The sequence below is a fragment of the Schistocerca nitens genome, chromosome 9, assembly GCF_023898315.1.
Source record: "Schistocerca nitens isolate TAMUIC-IGC-003100 chromosome 9, iqSchNite1.1, whole genome shotgun sequence".
In the NCBI taxonomy this organism is placed as follows: domain Eukaryota; kingdom Metazoa; phylum Arthropoda; class Insecta; order Orthoptera; family Acrididae; genus Schistocerca; species Schistocerca nitens.
This window is the reverse complement of record NC_064622.1, coordinates 295,824,348-295,838,841: the sequence shown is the minus strand read 5'-3', so window position 1 is coordinate 295,838,841 and position 14,494 is coordinate 295,824,348. Positions and strand designations below refer to the sequence as shown.

At 36.6% G+C, this 14,494-nt stretch overlaps 1 protein-coding gene across 2 annotated transcripts in view; it reads left to right on the top strand.

Moving 5' to 3' along the window:
• Window positions 1–14,494, top strand: part of LOC126203878 (osteopetrosis-associated transmembrane protein 1) — a 275,137-nt gene that overhangs the window by 115,061 nt on the left and 145,582 nt on the right. Inside the window, exon 6 of one of the 2 annotated variants that reach the window (XM_049938259.1) lies at window positions 3,433–4,889. The exons of the other annotated variant lie outside the window; for it this stretch is intronic. Within the exon in view, the coding sequence (XP_049794216.1) occupies window positions 3,433–3,488 (56 nt within the window). The 3' untranslated portion in view covers window positions 3,489–4,889. Of the gene's footprint in view, window positions 1–3,432; window positions 4,890–14,494 lie in introns of those variants that run through there. 2 annotated transcript variants of the gene reach the window in all.

Genomic DNA, 14,494 nt, shown 5'->3' with positions numbered 1-14,494 from the left:
ATGCATTTGAGAATTTACAGTGGGAATTTACCAAGGGAAACAATTGACAGAAAAATGAGTTCGTGAAAATAAGACAGAAGCTTACATTAGGTAGAAGTCACATTTTATTATTAAAGATGAAACCGTAACTGACAGTAGAGAGAAAATGTTCCAAGCATTCCATCTTCAGCCAGTCAATAGTGTTCTTCTAAATTTACACTTTTCTCCAATGAATTTTCCTTTTGATTCAATAGAAAAAGCAGTAGATATTTATTAGCCAAAGGAACAATCTGGTTTTAGAAGTGGACATAGCACATGGACCATTTGCAAGATGTGAAAATGAAATTATAGTTCTAAGCAATGAGTGTGAACTACCACTTTGTCTGACATTCAAAGATTTTGAGAAAAGCTTTTGACTAAGTTTCAACAAAATCTGTTGTAAAAGCCCATGAGAAATAGCCACTGATTTTTTCCTCTTAATATACATACTGAGGAATATATATTTGTAAATGTTGCAGATTCTGTTAAATTTCACCATATCTGTAAGAAATTCAGATTTGAAAGAAGAGTCAAGCAAGGATATTCCATGGCACTGAAGCTATTATCTGCAGTTCTAAAGGACTTTACCTTAAACTGGGAAAAGAAGCAACAATAATTGTTAGTGGAACATACTTGATGTGACTGCATTTTACTGATCTTATTATATGTACTATTATTTAGCTCTATTCATAATAAATTTCAATAATCAATAGAAGAAATTAATAGAGCAAGTTTGAAAGTAGGCCTGAAAATCTTTGAAAGTATTAAGAAGTGATATGTATGACAAACATTGCCTTTCCCACTGTGGTCCACCTGTATGAAAATTCAAAACTGTAATTTGAAACACCAGATGGAGTACTTACTAATGTCAGCAGTGCAGTAATTGTTTTGTTGTAGTCCATAATACTTTAAAATCCTCAATCTTTTGTGCCTTTGGCATTGAGATATAATACTGTATTAAGTTTGTTGGACTGAAAAGATGTTTACTGTATTTTTCAGTGTGAAAACTATTACAAAACTGAGACAAATAAAAATTAACAGGAAACTGAGAGCAGTAGAACAGTCTTTCACTTCTACAGAAATGGGAACTGACAGGAAAGGTTATAAATATCATGCAAACCTCATTTCAACTTGATATCATAAAACCTTGTCATACAGTAGTGAATGCTAGTATGCTGGTGAAGGTGTATGAAGTGAGATGAGTTGGGCCAAGGAATAAAATAAGAATGAGATTAACAACAGAAGAATATATAAATGGAAAACAGCAATAAGAACATTTAGTACACCGTTACTACCAAAAGTAATAGTAGTTCTGAACTGGCACTGAAGTTAGGTTTATGATAAGTCGAGGAAAACAAAGAAAGGGATAGTGAAAAGCAAAGGAGGACCATTAACATTTAACATCCCAGTGTTGGTGAGTTCATTTATGATGTTAAATGAGAGTTCTTTTTCTTATTCAATAAATTAACAATGATAGCAATGTTATGGGGTAAAAATGGCAGGGTGAATAAAAGAATGACAAAAAAAGCAAGAGAACAGAGCAAGACTAAAAAATGGAAGCTGTTGTGTTTTTGAAATGACATGTATAGAGGAAAGGCAGAGAGAAAAATAGAATGGCATTGACACACACATACAGAAACATAATGTGATATTATTCCAGTCTGTTGAAAGGCAGCGTCACAGTGCTGTTTTCAGTGTTCCCTCAGTGTGAGCATTTATATGAAATATCAAGATGGTAAGGCATCTCACAATCACTGTACCATTCGGGCTCAGTGCCAACTGAGAACTCCATTCTTTCTATCATATCATTCCTGACAGTCACTCATTTTGCTTCTCTTGAATTGCCTGGTCTCTCTCTCTAGATTTGTGTCTCTAATAAACTAAGTATTTTATCTGTTCTTTGCTTGCCCTAAACATTAATGTTATTGACTCCTTCCTTTTGGTAGTTTCACATTTCCCTGCTATCTCTTTGTAAGATTATGTTCCTAGAATCAGTATAATTGTTGATAATATCTCACTTACGATGGGCATTTGAAAAGTCCGTGCAAAAATAAAAACTACTTACGTGTTTGGGGTAAACCTTTTTTATTTTTCGACATAGTCTCCTTTTGGACTTACACACTTTGACCAATGCTGTTTTAATTTTTTGATCCCTTCCAAATAATAGGAATTGTCCAAGTCTGCAAAATAGCTGTTAGTTGCTGCAATCACCTCCTTGTTTGAATAAAATCTTTGTCCCGCCAGCCATTTCTTCAAATTGGGGAATTAATAGTAGTCCGAGGGAGCCAAGCCTGGAGAATAGGGGCAATGTGAAACAAGTTGGAATCCTGTTTCCATTAATTTTGCGACCACACCTCCTGAGGTGTATGCTGATGCATTGTTGTGATGGAAAAGGACTTTTTTGCTGTCCAATCGCCAGCATTTTTCTTGCAGCTCAGTTTTCAAACAGTCCAGTAACAATGAATAATATTCAACTGTAATAGTTTTACCCTTTTCGAGATAGTCGATGAGGATTATCCCTTGCGAATCCCAAAAGACAGTCGCTGTAACCTTTCCGGCCAAAGGAATTATCTTCACCTTTTTTGGTGCAGATTCTCCCTTGGTAACCCATTGTTTAAATTGTTGTTTGGTCTCAGGAGTATAGTAATGTATCCATGTTTCATCCACAGTGACGAAACGACACTTGAAGTCCTGCGGATTCTTCCTCAACAGCTGCAAACTTCACACGATTCCATTTTTGGTCATGTGTGAGCAATCGCAGAACCCATCTTGTGGATAGCTTTCTCATATCCAAATGTTTATGCAAAATATTATGTACTCATTCATTCGAGATGCCCACAGCACTAGCAATCTCATGCACCTTAACTCTTCTGTCATCCATCACCATATCATGGATTTTATCAATGATTTCTGGAATCATAACCTCCACAGAGCATCCAGAACATTCAGCATCACTTGTGCCCGTATGACCACTCCGAAAATTTTGAAACCACTTATAAACTTTTTTAATCAAAGGTGCAGAGTCACTGTAATGTTTATCAAGCTTCTCTTTAGTCTCCTGAGGCATTTTGCCTTTCATAAAGTAATGTTTAATCACCATACAGAATTCTTTTTCGTCCATTTTTGGCAATCACTTGACTTCCTTCATTCACATGAATGCCAAACACAAAGAAATAGACCAATATGGCTGAAACTTGGTGTGTGTTCTTTCCAAAGATGCTACAAACTAAACATGACCTCGATGCATGCCGGTTTTGCCATCTCTCGGACTTTGCACGGACGTATCTAACACCCTTCATACAGTTTTTAATTTACATTGTCATTACATACAATACAGCATAGTTCGTGTTTGTAATTAATTTTAAGGTAACTTTATACCACACACATATTCTGTGATGGCCATTTAATTTACAGAGAAGCGGTTGGCAGAGCATCTAAGCAGGCCATCAACAAGTACAGCTGCTACCTGATGATACAATGACATTATCTAATGTTAATGTACCAAAGATTGTTGTTACTTTTATAATAGCTATTATGTTCATATTTGAAACTGTGATTTCATTCTTTGTAAGTCATCTTCTAAGGTTACATGGCCAAAAAAATTGTGATATGTTTCAGTTTTACAGTATTTATTTAGGTGTGATATTTTTCATATTATAATAGAACAGGAGTCTCGTAGCAAAATACTAGATTCATATATGTATGTTTATTTATTTTTAGGTTAAGTGGCCATGTTAAAAAATTGCTGCAAACATGACTAAATGTGCAAACTACTGTTATTTGTTAAGTTTCATGTCCTGTACTCATTTCCTGTCTTGATGGGAGACAAGAAAATGTGCATGTGAATGAGAACTAAAACATTGAGTGACAAATGAAAAGTGGCAAAAGACTGGCTGGAATGTACAGGGAACAGTTAAGAAAGAAATGAAAAGTTGTGGCACCACTGATTGCTTAATTTGCTGTGTTTGAAGCAACAAAAGGAAAAAGTTTCAGTGAAATTGAGGTAATTAAAGACAGAGCATTAGCTCAGATGGTAAAGTAAGAGGACAGAAGTATCGAATGAGAGTTCAGTGCCTTAACCATTGTGCAACATAGTTCAGCCCCAGTTGCCAGCAGAGGTGAATATTCAAAGAAAATTTGAGTATATCTGGGGTCTGAATCACAATGCAAACTAATTAATTGCACAATTATTACTGAATTTTGAAGTTAACCAGCCAGTAGAAGACAATTGTAATGTACTTACATACAACTGAATATTAAATTTTATATTGTTTGTATGCTAGAGTTGTATATTTGGGCCACTTAATGATGGTACAAATCTGCTGGTATTTGAAGTAATTAGATGGCAGGGAGGAACCTTGCATCAAATAACACAGGAATAAAAATTAAATTATTGCCGTAAGTGACAGTGTTTGGGGACATCTACGACAAATGGGTCACACAATAATCAGTGTCATAAGTGCAGTAGAATGAATGTACCTAAAATGCTTCTTACAGCCCTCCCCTTACCTGTTCTTCATATCCCATTCATGAAACTTGTGTGGTGAATTAGACTACTTGTAAGTGCACTAATGTCTTTACGTTTGCAAATTTAGTAATATTTTTACATTTCTCTTTGTTACTTGTTACCAATCATGTTATGTATGTTGGGTATTTTTATAGTTATTCCATGTGAACAAAGTAAACTCATTGTAACAGTGGAAAATCCAGGATGGAATAATGATATTATTATGAAAAGGATAGATTTCTACTTACAATAAAGCGGAGATGCTGATTTGCGGATAGGCACAACTGAAAGAGTGTCAAAAAAATAAGAGTTGCCCGAAAGCTTCCTTTTTTTGGCAGTCTATTTGTTGTCCCTATCTGTGACTCACCATCTTTACTATATAGTGAGTCTCATTGTAAACTGCATGCCTCTTCTAGGAATGTGTGTCTCACTACTTTCCATTATTTAGTTTATTTTACAACCAAAAGCCATAGCAGTATAGCTTGATTTTTGAAACATTAAATATTCTGCCATACATATTTCCGTCTTGTCTTTCTGATATCTTTCCCTCAGAGCCAATGTCTTCAAGGCAATATAATCTGGAAATGACCATGTTTTGTTGCAATCTGTAGTTATGATTATATTCCCTTCTTCCATACCTACTCTATAAAAATATGAATTTTCTGTATGAAAATGTGTATAGAATAGCTCTGTTATGGACATCTTGCACACTTTTGCTACCCAAAAGCTGCTTCCCTAGTTCGTCATCCAGTAGTTTGAGCCAATGAATAAAAAGTGAGATCCCGGCAGAAGCCTGTATGTGACACTGTGGCAACCAGAGAATCTGTCCTATCTTCAGGATCAAGTGCTTTATCATAGGAATGGTGCTTGGACATTTCATTGGAGGGACTGTCTCTGTCACTTGTGATCAAGCCATCTGCCAGTACATAGCTGTTGGTGAGAGGAATACTTGCTACTTTATTCAAATGATGACAAACTTAGTAACTGCAATTTATCCATGTGGAATAAGGATTCAAAATAAGTCATTTTACAGTCGTTGTTCACACAGAGGTCTTTTACACAATGGCACCGTGCTTCAGCTAAAGGAATCCTCTTTGCCCTCTTTAATCACATTTGGGAGATTGGAGTCTTCTCTGATTCTTTAAGGTATGTGTTACTAACTCTCTTGAAACCTGGTAGTTATGCATTTGGTCAGAGAGTTATCGTAGTGTTCCCTTACTAGACTTATACCTTCGGCTGGATGGTGAATTGCTGTCTTGTGTGGGTTTTGAATCCAAGCACCTTCTTGCTTCTAGAGCAGATCCAGGTGATATAAATTCCACTCTTAATAATCTCATTCTGCAGGAGATTACTGCACAGCAGGCTTGCACAGACAAAACAGCACTACTTAGAAGTATCTTCCAATACTGAAATAGCCGGCAATACTACTTGAAGGTATTTCATCTGTGATATCTTCGTATAACGTTATCAGTGTGGTTTCATGTACAGAGTTGGGACAATTCTGTCACTATCAGTTCCAAGCATTTAGAACAGTGTTCCTCGGGAGAGTGTCTCGCCTTTGCTGTTGTCATCAGTAGCATAATAGACATATTTAGGAGACCACTACATTGTTCAAAATATATCAGTTGTTTTCACATATATTTTGCTTTTTTTCCAGTCTCTAAACAGCAACACATCAGCTACTAGTCAATATCAGGAGGTTGGAGAAGTGGGCACTATGCTATGGTTTTGGGTTGGTTTATCAACAGAAAAACATTAGTCTAGATATTCAGTTTTAACGGCGTAAGTAGTGTTTAGGTATTCAGTTTTTACGGCGTAAATAGAAACCAGTGGCATTACAAATAAGGAACAGCTTTCTTAGTACTAAAATTTCATTGAAATTTCTCCTGGGTAGCACACCTCAGGGATCTTTAAGGTCTCCAAGGAACTAAATATTCTTCAGTGCTTTAATCACAACTCAAAGAATATCTGTTTCAGTTTTATAAAACATGTATGCAATCCCAATCCAATTATAGGTGCTGGTTATATAAATCAGTGGTCCTGCACATACTGAGAAACCTAACACTATACACCATGACAGGATTTGCCTGGCTGTAGACTCCTACAGGACCAGTCCCGTAACCAGTCACTGCTGAAATAAGTGGTCCACTACGATCTGTCTGGCAGCAACCCCTAATAGTGCATGACTATCCCACCCTCTGGCTACTCATTCACTGTGCAAATGGTTTTCACAAATCATGTGTCAGCAGACCATTTGGGTTCTCCATATTCATCATCATCATCTTCTTCTTCTTCTTCTTCTTCTTCTTCTTCTTCTTCTTCTTCTTCAGTTTCCCATCAGTGTCAGGGTCTGCATGGAACACAAGCTTCTTTATCTGCTGTGATCTTCCCACCAACTCTGTGTTATTGCTCTGGCTCAGACTTTTCTCCAGCGCATATGCATACTTTCTTCCACCCCATTTAAGCACTTGTCCCTTGACCTTCCCAATGGTCTCTTATTCTCTTCTTCATCTGGTGCATCTTTCTAGGCTTCATAGTTTTATCCATTCTCTTAAAGTGCCCAAACATTGGTGATGGCAGTAACAGTAACTAATGTAGCACACTAAGTAAATTACTCTGCACTGAAAACAAAATCAAATGCAAGCAATATGCCTCATTTTCTGATTGTTATTTTTAAGTTTTTGTTCAAATTGTGAGACTGTAGAGCTGCAGGTGGTATTAAGCTACACTACTTAAATTTGCCCCAAACATTGCAGATAGAAATTGAGCAACAACAGACCTAATAAATATATTAATTACAGAAAATCATAATATGTCATGAGAGGGGGGGGGGGTGTTAATATCAGGATTAGATTCTTCATTGTCAAATCAAAGAGTGGAAGGAGAATATTATCAGAAATGATAATAAATGATGACAACTATAGCGTACCTTCACTCATACTTGCTATGCACTTAAATAACACTTCATTATCATCATCATCAATTTAACATACACTTCTGGGTTGAGGCTCCTGCTAGGCTTTTTCAAGCAATGCAGTCTTCAGTTAAAAGCATTTCTGGTGCTCCTTCACATTTTAAAATGCCATCTTACCCATCTTTTGTTCAGTTGTCATCGCAATCCTCTCTTAGCTGTTGGATTGCAGCAAAGAACTTCAGTGGTCCATCTATCATTCATTTGTATGGCTACATGAGCTACCCATTCACATTCAGTTTTCATTACAGTCATGATTGCCTTCCTTTCCAGTCTGTTTTCTGACCATTTGTTTTCCTGTCTGGTCTGAACATGCATCTCTCCCTTGCTTGCTGAGTGATCCTTGGTTTTTTAATGACTTTTTTCATTCGAATTTCTTGTCTCAGCTGCCATAATTCAAACCAGTAATACACACTAACACCAGGCACAAATTGAAATGCATATAGCATGTGTGGCACAGCTTCCACTTTTGTAACTCAGCAGGTCCAAGTGCAACTGTCCAAATTGGGACGTGGTGCATGGCGACGTGACATGCGCCTGCGCCAGGTCGTGTGACAGCATGGTTGAGGCACAACTCCTCACACCATGCGAGCATTATGGGAGGGGTGAGGTGGGGGATGGAAAAGTTGTCCTCGCATGTCCTCCGTCAGGCAACCCACACATGGCCAGTGGTAGTGTTGGGCGTCTGAAAAATATTGCCTTATTACTGAACTTTATTGTCATTGAGTGATGTTTCATTCTTTCATTAGTTCATTATAATTTTCAGTTATATTAACTAGTTACACAAAAGGCTACATGAATGAAGAATGCAATTGGCATTATTTCGAAAGTAGAGAGTCTGATGATATGATATATATTTAATTTACTGAAATGTGGTGCTGACAAGACAGTCCTACTTTAATGACAGCGTTTTTTCGAACAACGTGAACTATTCCCCACACAAGGCCCACCTGGCTAGTTTCCATATTCCTGTCACACGCATTGTTCTCATCTGCTGACAGTACACTGACCATTGTGTTGTTTACTTTTCTCAATAACTATCCTATTTGCGAATCACACATTGTCATTCTGGCCAGCCGTAGGCAAGTAACCAGTGTCTGACATGGGTGTATCACTCCGCCTTAAGGGTATGCTCATCGTCATTTTAATACTGGTCAGATGAAAAAAAGTAATAAAACCCTTTGGTAAATTTCTATTACAGTCATTTCATTGTTAAAAATAAAATGGGTTATGAGGATTCAACCAAAATTGCAACATAATTGACAATTTATTTTTGTGTGAATTGATAAGCTTTTTTCATTCAAAGAAGCGTCACCATTTATGATTAACAGGTACATTTCTCTTGGTGACAGGTTCAGTTGTACTTCTTTTGGCAAAACACAGTATAATTTGCACAAACTCACTTTGCAGTAGCTATTTCAACAGAATTCTGAAACGGCAATTGATGACGAGAGAGATCAATAGCTTACAGAAAACTTCATTGTGTCAGTTTGCAGTAACATAAGAGAAATTTCATTTTTATTTTCATGCTAGGAAATTCTCCGTTTCACTAGTTAGTGATGACTCTTAAAAAATTATAGTCACAGAAGTGAAAAAATAAATAAAATAAAAACTATAACTTCTTATATATCACCATTGATAAGGTAGGTCCAGGTGTTAACAATTTGGCAAAATGCTCTCCTCCTTTGGTGCTACAATTCGACCAAATTTCATTTTGATATGAGGGGTGTTGTGAATATTATATTCTCATGCCAAGTCTAAAGAAAAATTCAGTTTGTAGCTAAATTTCACATGAAACATCATATAGTGTAACGTGCACCAAACACAGAATCATAGCGACCACTATTTTTCCTTGCAAACTTTTCGGAATTTTTGTGCAAGTTCTTACCTAAATGGGTACATCGCAATATGTAGTGAGATGATGGGCACTTCACCATGAAGCTGACATATAACACTACAGATAAAACAAAAATCAAATATTTTGACTGAATAGTTTTTGTAAAATACTTTGAGATAAATTACAGGGCGAGGGCGCTTAAATTTCATTGGTGCAGAGCTTCATCAACCGGTGCGTGCAAAGATTGTGTACGCGTCTCAATATGCACAGGACCAGTGCAGCACATGTGGAATATGCAAGTCACGCTGTAGTGTTGTGTCGCATCACACGTGCTATACATGTCTCGATTTGCTCTCAGCAGTATGGTAAAGTTTCCTTTTCTGGCACACCAGAAACTTAGTTTCAAAACCTTATTTATATTACTATAATTGATCTATTTATTTCTTTTTCTGTCCATCCAGGCATCTTCAGCTGCCCTAAACACACAAACTGAATAAGAAAAACTGACTTCACTACTGACTTTCATAATCTTTTTTGGTGTGTTTGTTGTATGTTGTACAGCACTTGTAATTTGAATCGTAGCGTGCATTGTTTGCGGTTTAGATTTTGTTCACGTTCTTAGTATCCATTTCTCTAGCAGAAGCAGTATTCTTTGGTTTTGTCTTTTACTTCACAAGTGCAGTACTTATAGAACTTTTCGTTCGTCTTTTTTCTTCTAGAAAAGAAAATTTTATTTTTTTCTTATAGAAGCTCAGCAGTCTTCATCAGTTAGTGCAGATTTCTGATTTTATTTCTGTCTGTAGTTTTCAGTTGCTTTATACAGTTGAGGAAATACTTGCATTTGATGTTCTTAGTAGTATGGATTTATAGTAATATAGCCCTGAGGGAAAAGAAAAATGTTTGTCTAAGGAGGCTGAGATGAAGATTCTTTGTGAATAGTGTGATTTAAGTTTTGCACTTACTTCTTTCTTTTTAGTAATTAATAAAGTCAGTACTAGATTAAGAGATAATTTTTTAGTAAGTTTAATTTTAAGTGTGAATTAATGTATTGGAACTCTTAACTGATTAAAGAAACATTACAGTAATTAAACTTTATATTTGTGACAAATTTCGACAAATTGTACTTTCAGTAAAATGTTTTGGTGGGTAGTGCTTCATAAACAATTGGTATGACATTTTTGAATGAAGCTGTAATAAGATCCATGTATTTTAAATTAGAAGAAAATGTTATGAACACAACTGACCTATGAAGTGAGGCATACAAGAACACAGAGTATACATAGAGTGTAAAAAACAAATTAAATGTTGTATGACTTTAAAATAATTGCTACTAGAAATAAGAGAAGTGTGATTTTTTAAGAGAGACATAAAGAGTATTGTACAAAGATTTTATGTTTATAATAGTTTGAAATGTATAAACATTGTTATACAGTTGCAGTGATATGGCATCAGTTATTAATCACATGCTCTAAGAAGGCTCTTAGCACAGCGGCTAACTGGTGTAGCCGTACATATAGAAATAGTAAGATCATACTTCAATTTAGATTGATATTCACTTGTCTGCGCTTGCTACCAACTGTACCTTTCAATACTGTGTGCAAAGAATATGACAGTAAATTTAAACTGTTTCCAACTCTGTTACACATAATATGTAAAATAAAGGAAGGCAACCACTGACCTTTAGCTGATTGATGCATGGCGAATAGAAACATGTAACAGAAAACATTATTTACACTAGCTTTTGAGCTCCTGCTCTTTCTGTACTAAAAGTACACACACACACACACACACACACACACACACACACACACACATTGTAGCCATGGTGAGACTCCCACTGTGTCCATGGTGTGTATGTTTTGTGTGTTTGATTGTGTTTGCATGTGTACTTTTACCAGAGAAGAAGCTAGATCTTGATAGCTTGAGTAAATACTGTTTACTATTACATTTTCTATGTGCTATAAGTGAGTGGTTACCTTTCCTTTGTTTTGTGTGTTACCCATTCAGGAACTTTCATTCCTGTTACATGTAACATTTTTGTTTAACTTCATATATTATGCCTGCTTTCATTTATGATCACTTTGACACGCTGCTTACTCGTGCTGACTCAGTTGTTGGCTTCAATGAGAAAGCTTTTGATACCTACTGAGACCATTTGACTTCAAACAATGCAGCCACTCCAGTCACCCACTGAACCAAGAGTCTTAAAAGAGTGAACAGTTTGTATGAGATATCTCTGTTTAGTAAGTGAGCAAGTTCCTCAGTTAAATTTTCGTGTATAATTTTGTGAAGAATATTAAAGTTTATTGATCTCTTTTGCTATTGTTGTTGGTTTAGAATTTGAATAGACAACATATACATTTCTGCTGTATTTATTAAATGCAAAATAGATACCATTTATTTAAAGTTGTTCCCTAATTGTTAATAAATTAATGAAATTTAGCTCAGTATTTTATATAGCTGCCTCCCCCCCCCCCCCTCTCTCTCTCTCTCTCTCTCTCTCTCTCTCTCTCTCTCTCTCTCTCTCTCTCTCTCTCTGCAGAATCTCTGAATTCTTAGTGAAGCAGTTACGTGAGACTGGTTTGGTTCTGTAGTGAGCTTGCTAGAGTTTTTCAAAGCTTGTTGCATCTAAATACTATGTACACATTGTATAATTTGGCCTTCATGAAAAGAAACAACTATTGGGATATGATTTCAGGCATATAGTCCTAAGTGCCTCTTGAGAAGCTAGTATGACATCATCCCATGTAGAACCATTCTGTAACATTGCTGATAGTTGTTCTTTCGTAACTGAAACTGCTACACTCTCACCTTTAAATGTCTAACTTTTTTTTGCAGTATTGTTGGAACTTTTAAAAACAGATCTGGTTGTAAGACACATTAGTGGTGGATACTATTCAATTTTAAATTGCTTGTTTCCCGGTTTTTACTGTTCAGAAACCAGTAGCTTGGTAAAGGAAGAAATGACTTATTCATGATGAAAATAGTCAAACTTCCCATGTTCCTTTAAGTTAATTATCTATTTCCATCTTTGCAGCCGTAATATTGTGTTTTCCCAGCTAGGAAATTTATATATTGCATTCTTTTGCTTCTTAGTTAGGTAACAGATGCTGCAGATGATACAGGTAAATGTAATGGCCTGTAAATACATGATGATGCACCCAACACTGATCTGTTCTCACACTTTCGCCAAGTAATCCACATCCCGCATAACAGTTAAAGTTTTCCAGAACCATTACGTTTTGTGCACGTGGCTGTTCCTCCCTTGACATAGCTTAGTCACTGCCTGGGGGAGTTGTGTGTGGGTAGCTCAGTTGTGCCTATGAAAAGCAAAGGTCCCGAGTTCGAATCTTGGTCAGGCACACAGTTTTAATCTACCAAGAAGTTTCATATCAGCACACACTCCGCTGCAGAGTGAAAACCTCAATCTGGAAACCTCCCCCAGGCTGTGGCTAAACCACGTCTCTGCAATATCCTTTCTTCCAGGAGTTGCTAGTTCCGCAAGGTTTGCGGAAGAGCTTCTGTGAAGTTTGGAAGGTAGGAGGCAAGGTACTGGCAGAATTGAAGCTGTGAGGATGGGTCGTGTGTCCTACTTGGATAGTTCAGTTGGTAGAGCAGTTGCCTACGAAAGGCAAAGGTCCCGAGTTCGAGTCTCAGTCCGGCACTCAGTTTTAATGTGCCAGGAAGTTTCATATTAGCGCACACTCCGCTGCAGAGTGAAAATCTCATTGTGTGTGGCAGTTCTACAAAAAGGACCACACTGCTGCTCAGAAGGCTAAAATTTTACCCCTTTCAGACTCGCTCAGTTGGTTGTAGGAAGCATGAATACAAGACTGTGGCATGGTTGCATGCTTGTTTCATATGTTAGCATCACACTGTTGTGTTTAATGTGTAACTGCCTGAAGTTTCATTGTTGTATATGTCTTAGTTATTGTTCAGTGTTGTATTGAGTAGAATGTTGTATCACACAGTTTGCGGATTTCGAGATGACAAAATTAGAGTCATATCTAGTAATATTTCAAAGTCTGTCGTAGACATACGAACAAAATTTTTGAAACTCTGTGTGTCTTGAACTTTTAGGTCACTGAACTGTAAGCTCTGTGACTACACCGTTTACTGAGAAAATTACGCACCCACCATCTATGTTCCTTTCTCTGATTTTTATTCTCTTGTTTTACAATTAGATTCACAGCGCTAGCACATAGAAGTAAAAGTTCTGCGTCAGAAACCATGTTCCGTGAACCTGACTCACTACATGTCACCAGTGAGAACACTCTACGTGGCTGCTTGTGCCGGGCACATCTCCCTGAACTAAGTCATGATATACATGTGCTGAGATACTTTTCTATGCAACTTGTGCCGTGTACAAATCTCCGCATTAGATCCCACAGTGTAAACTTAGCTTTATAGAACAAAATGTTCATATTTATTTAAGAGAACAATTCTTAGCCATGATTTTGGAATAAAGCAAAATTAAATGGGCAGGTAATTTTACATTATTAGTAATAATAGCTTTTATTGTGCATAAAACATTAATATATATGTTAACAACAATTGTAAACATTAAGATAAGTTTTTCTCAGTGAATTTCAAGCCTACCAAAATTGATTGGACAGAGTACATAATTTGATAGTCTCCTAGAGCCATAGGCAACATCGCTGGCAGAAATATCAAAATACCCCTCTTTGATACACAAGCTATGTCTTCTGCTTCTGTCAATACAAAAATTAAAAAGTTCTAGTGATGAACTCCCCTCTAGTTGATTGGATGACATCTCATCTTTATCGCTTTGTTTGTCATTTTCATTAGAAGCCCTTTACTATTGTGTTGCGTAGTTATCTGCTTATTGGTGCTCTTCACGCTTCCTTTTTCATTTCTACTAACTTTACCCATTTCCTTAAAGGTTTTTTTTCAGTAGCTGCTTTTGCAAATGTTGACTTCAGTACGATGCTTCTCCCTTTTAAGTGTCCTGTCGTATTTCAGGGAGGAGCTTTCGAGGTACCATAAAAATCCTTCAGTAAGATACTTGATTTGCTGGTGCTATTCTGCAACTTGATAAATTGTAATCGGCTTGAATTTCTCACCATCCACATCTCTACACTCTTTTTCACTATCTAAAAATGTTTCGTTGTGTACTAAAGATACCATAAGAAAAAAATAG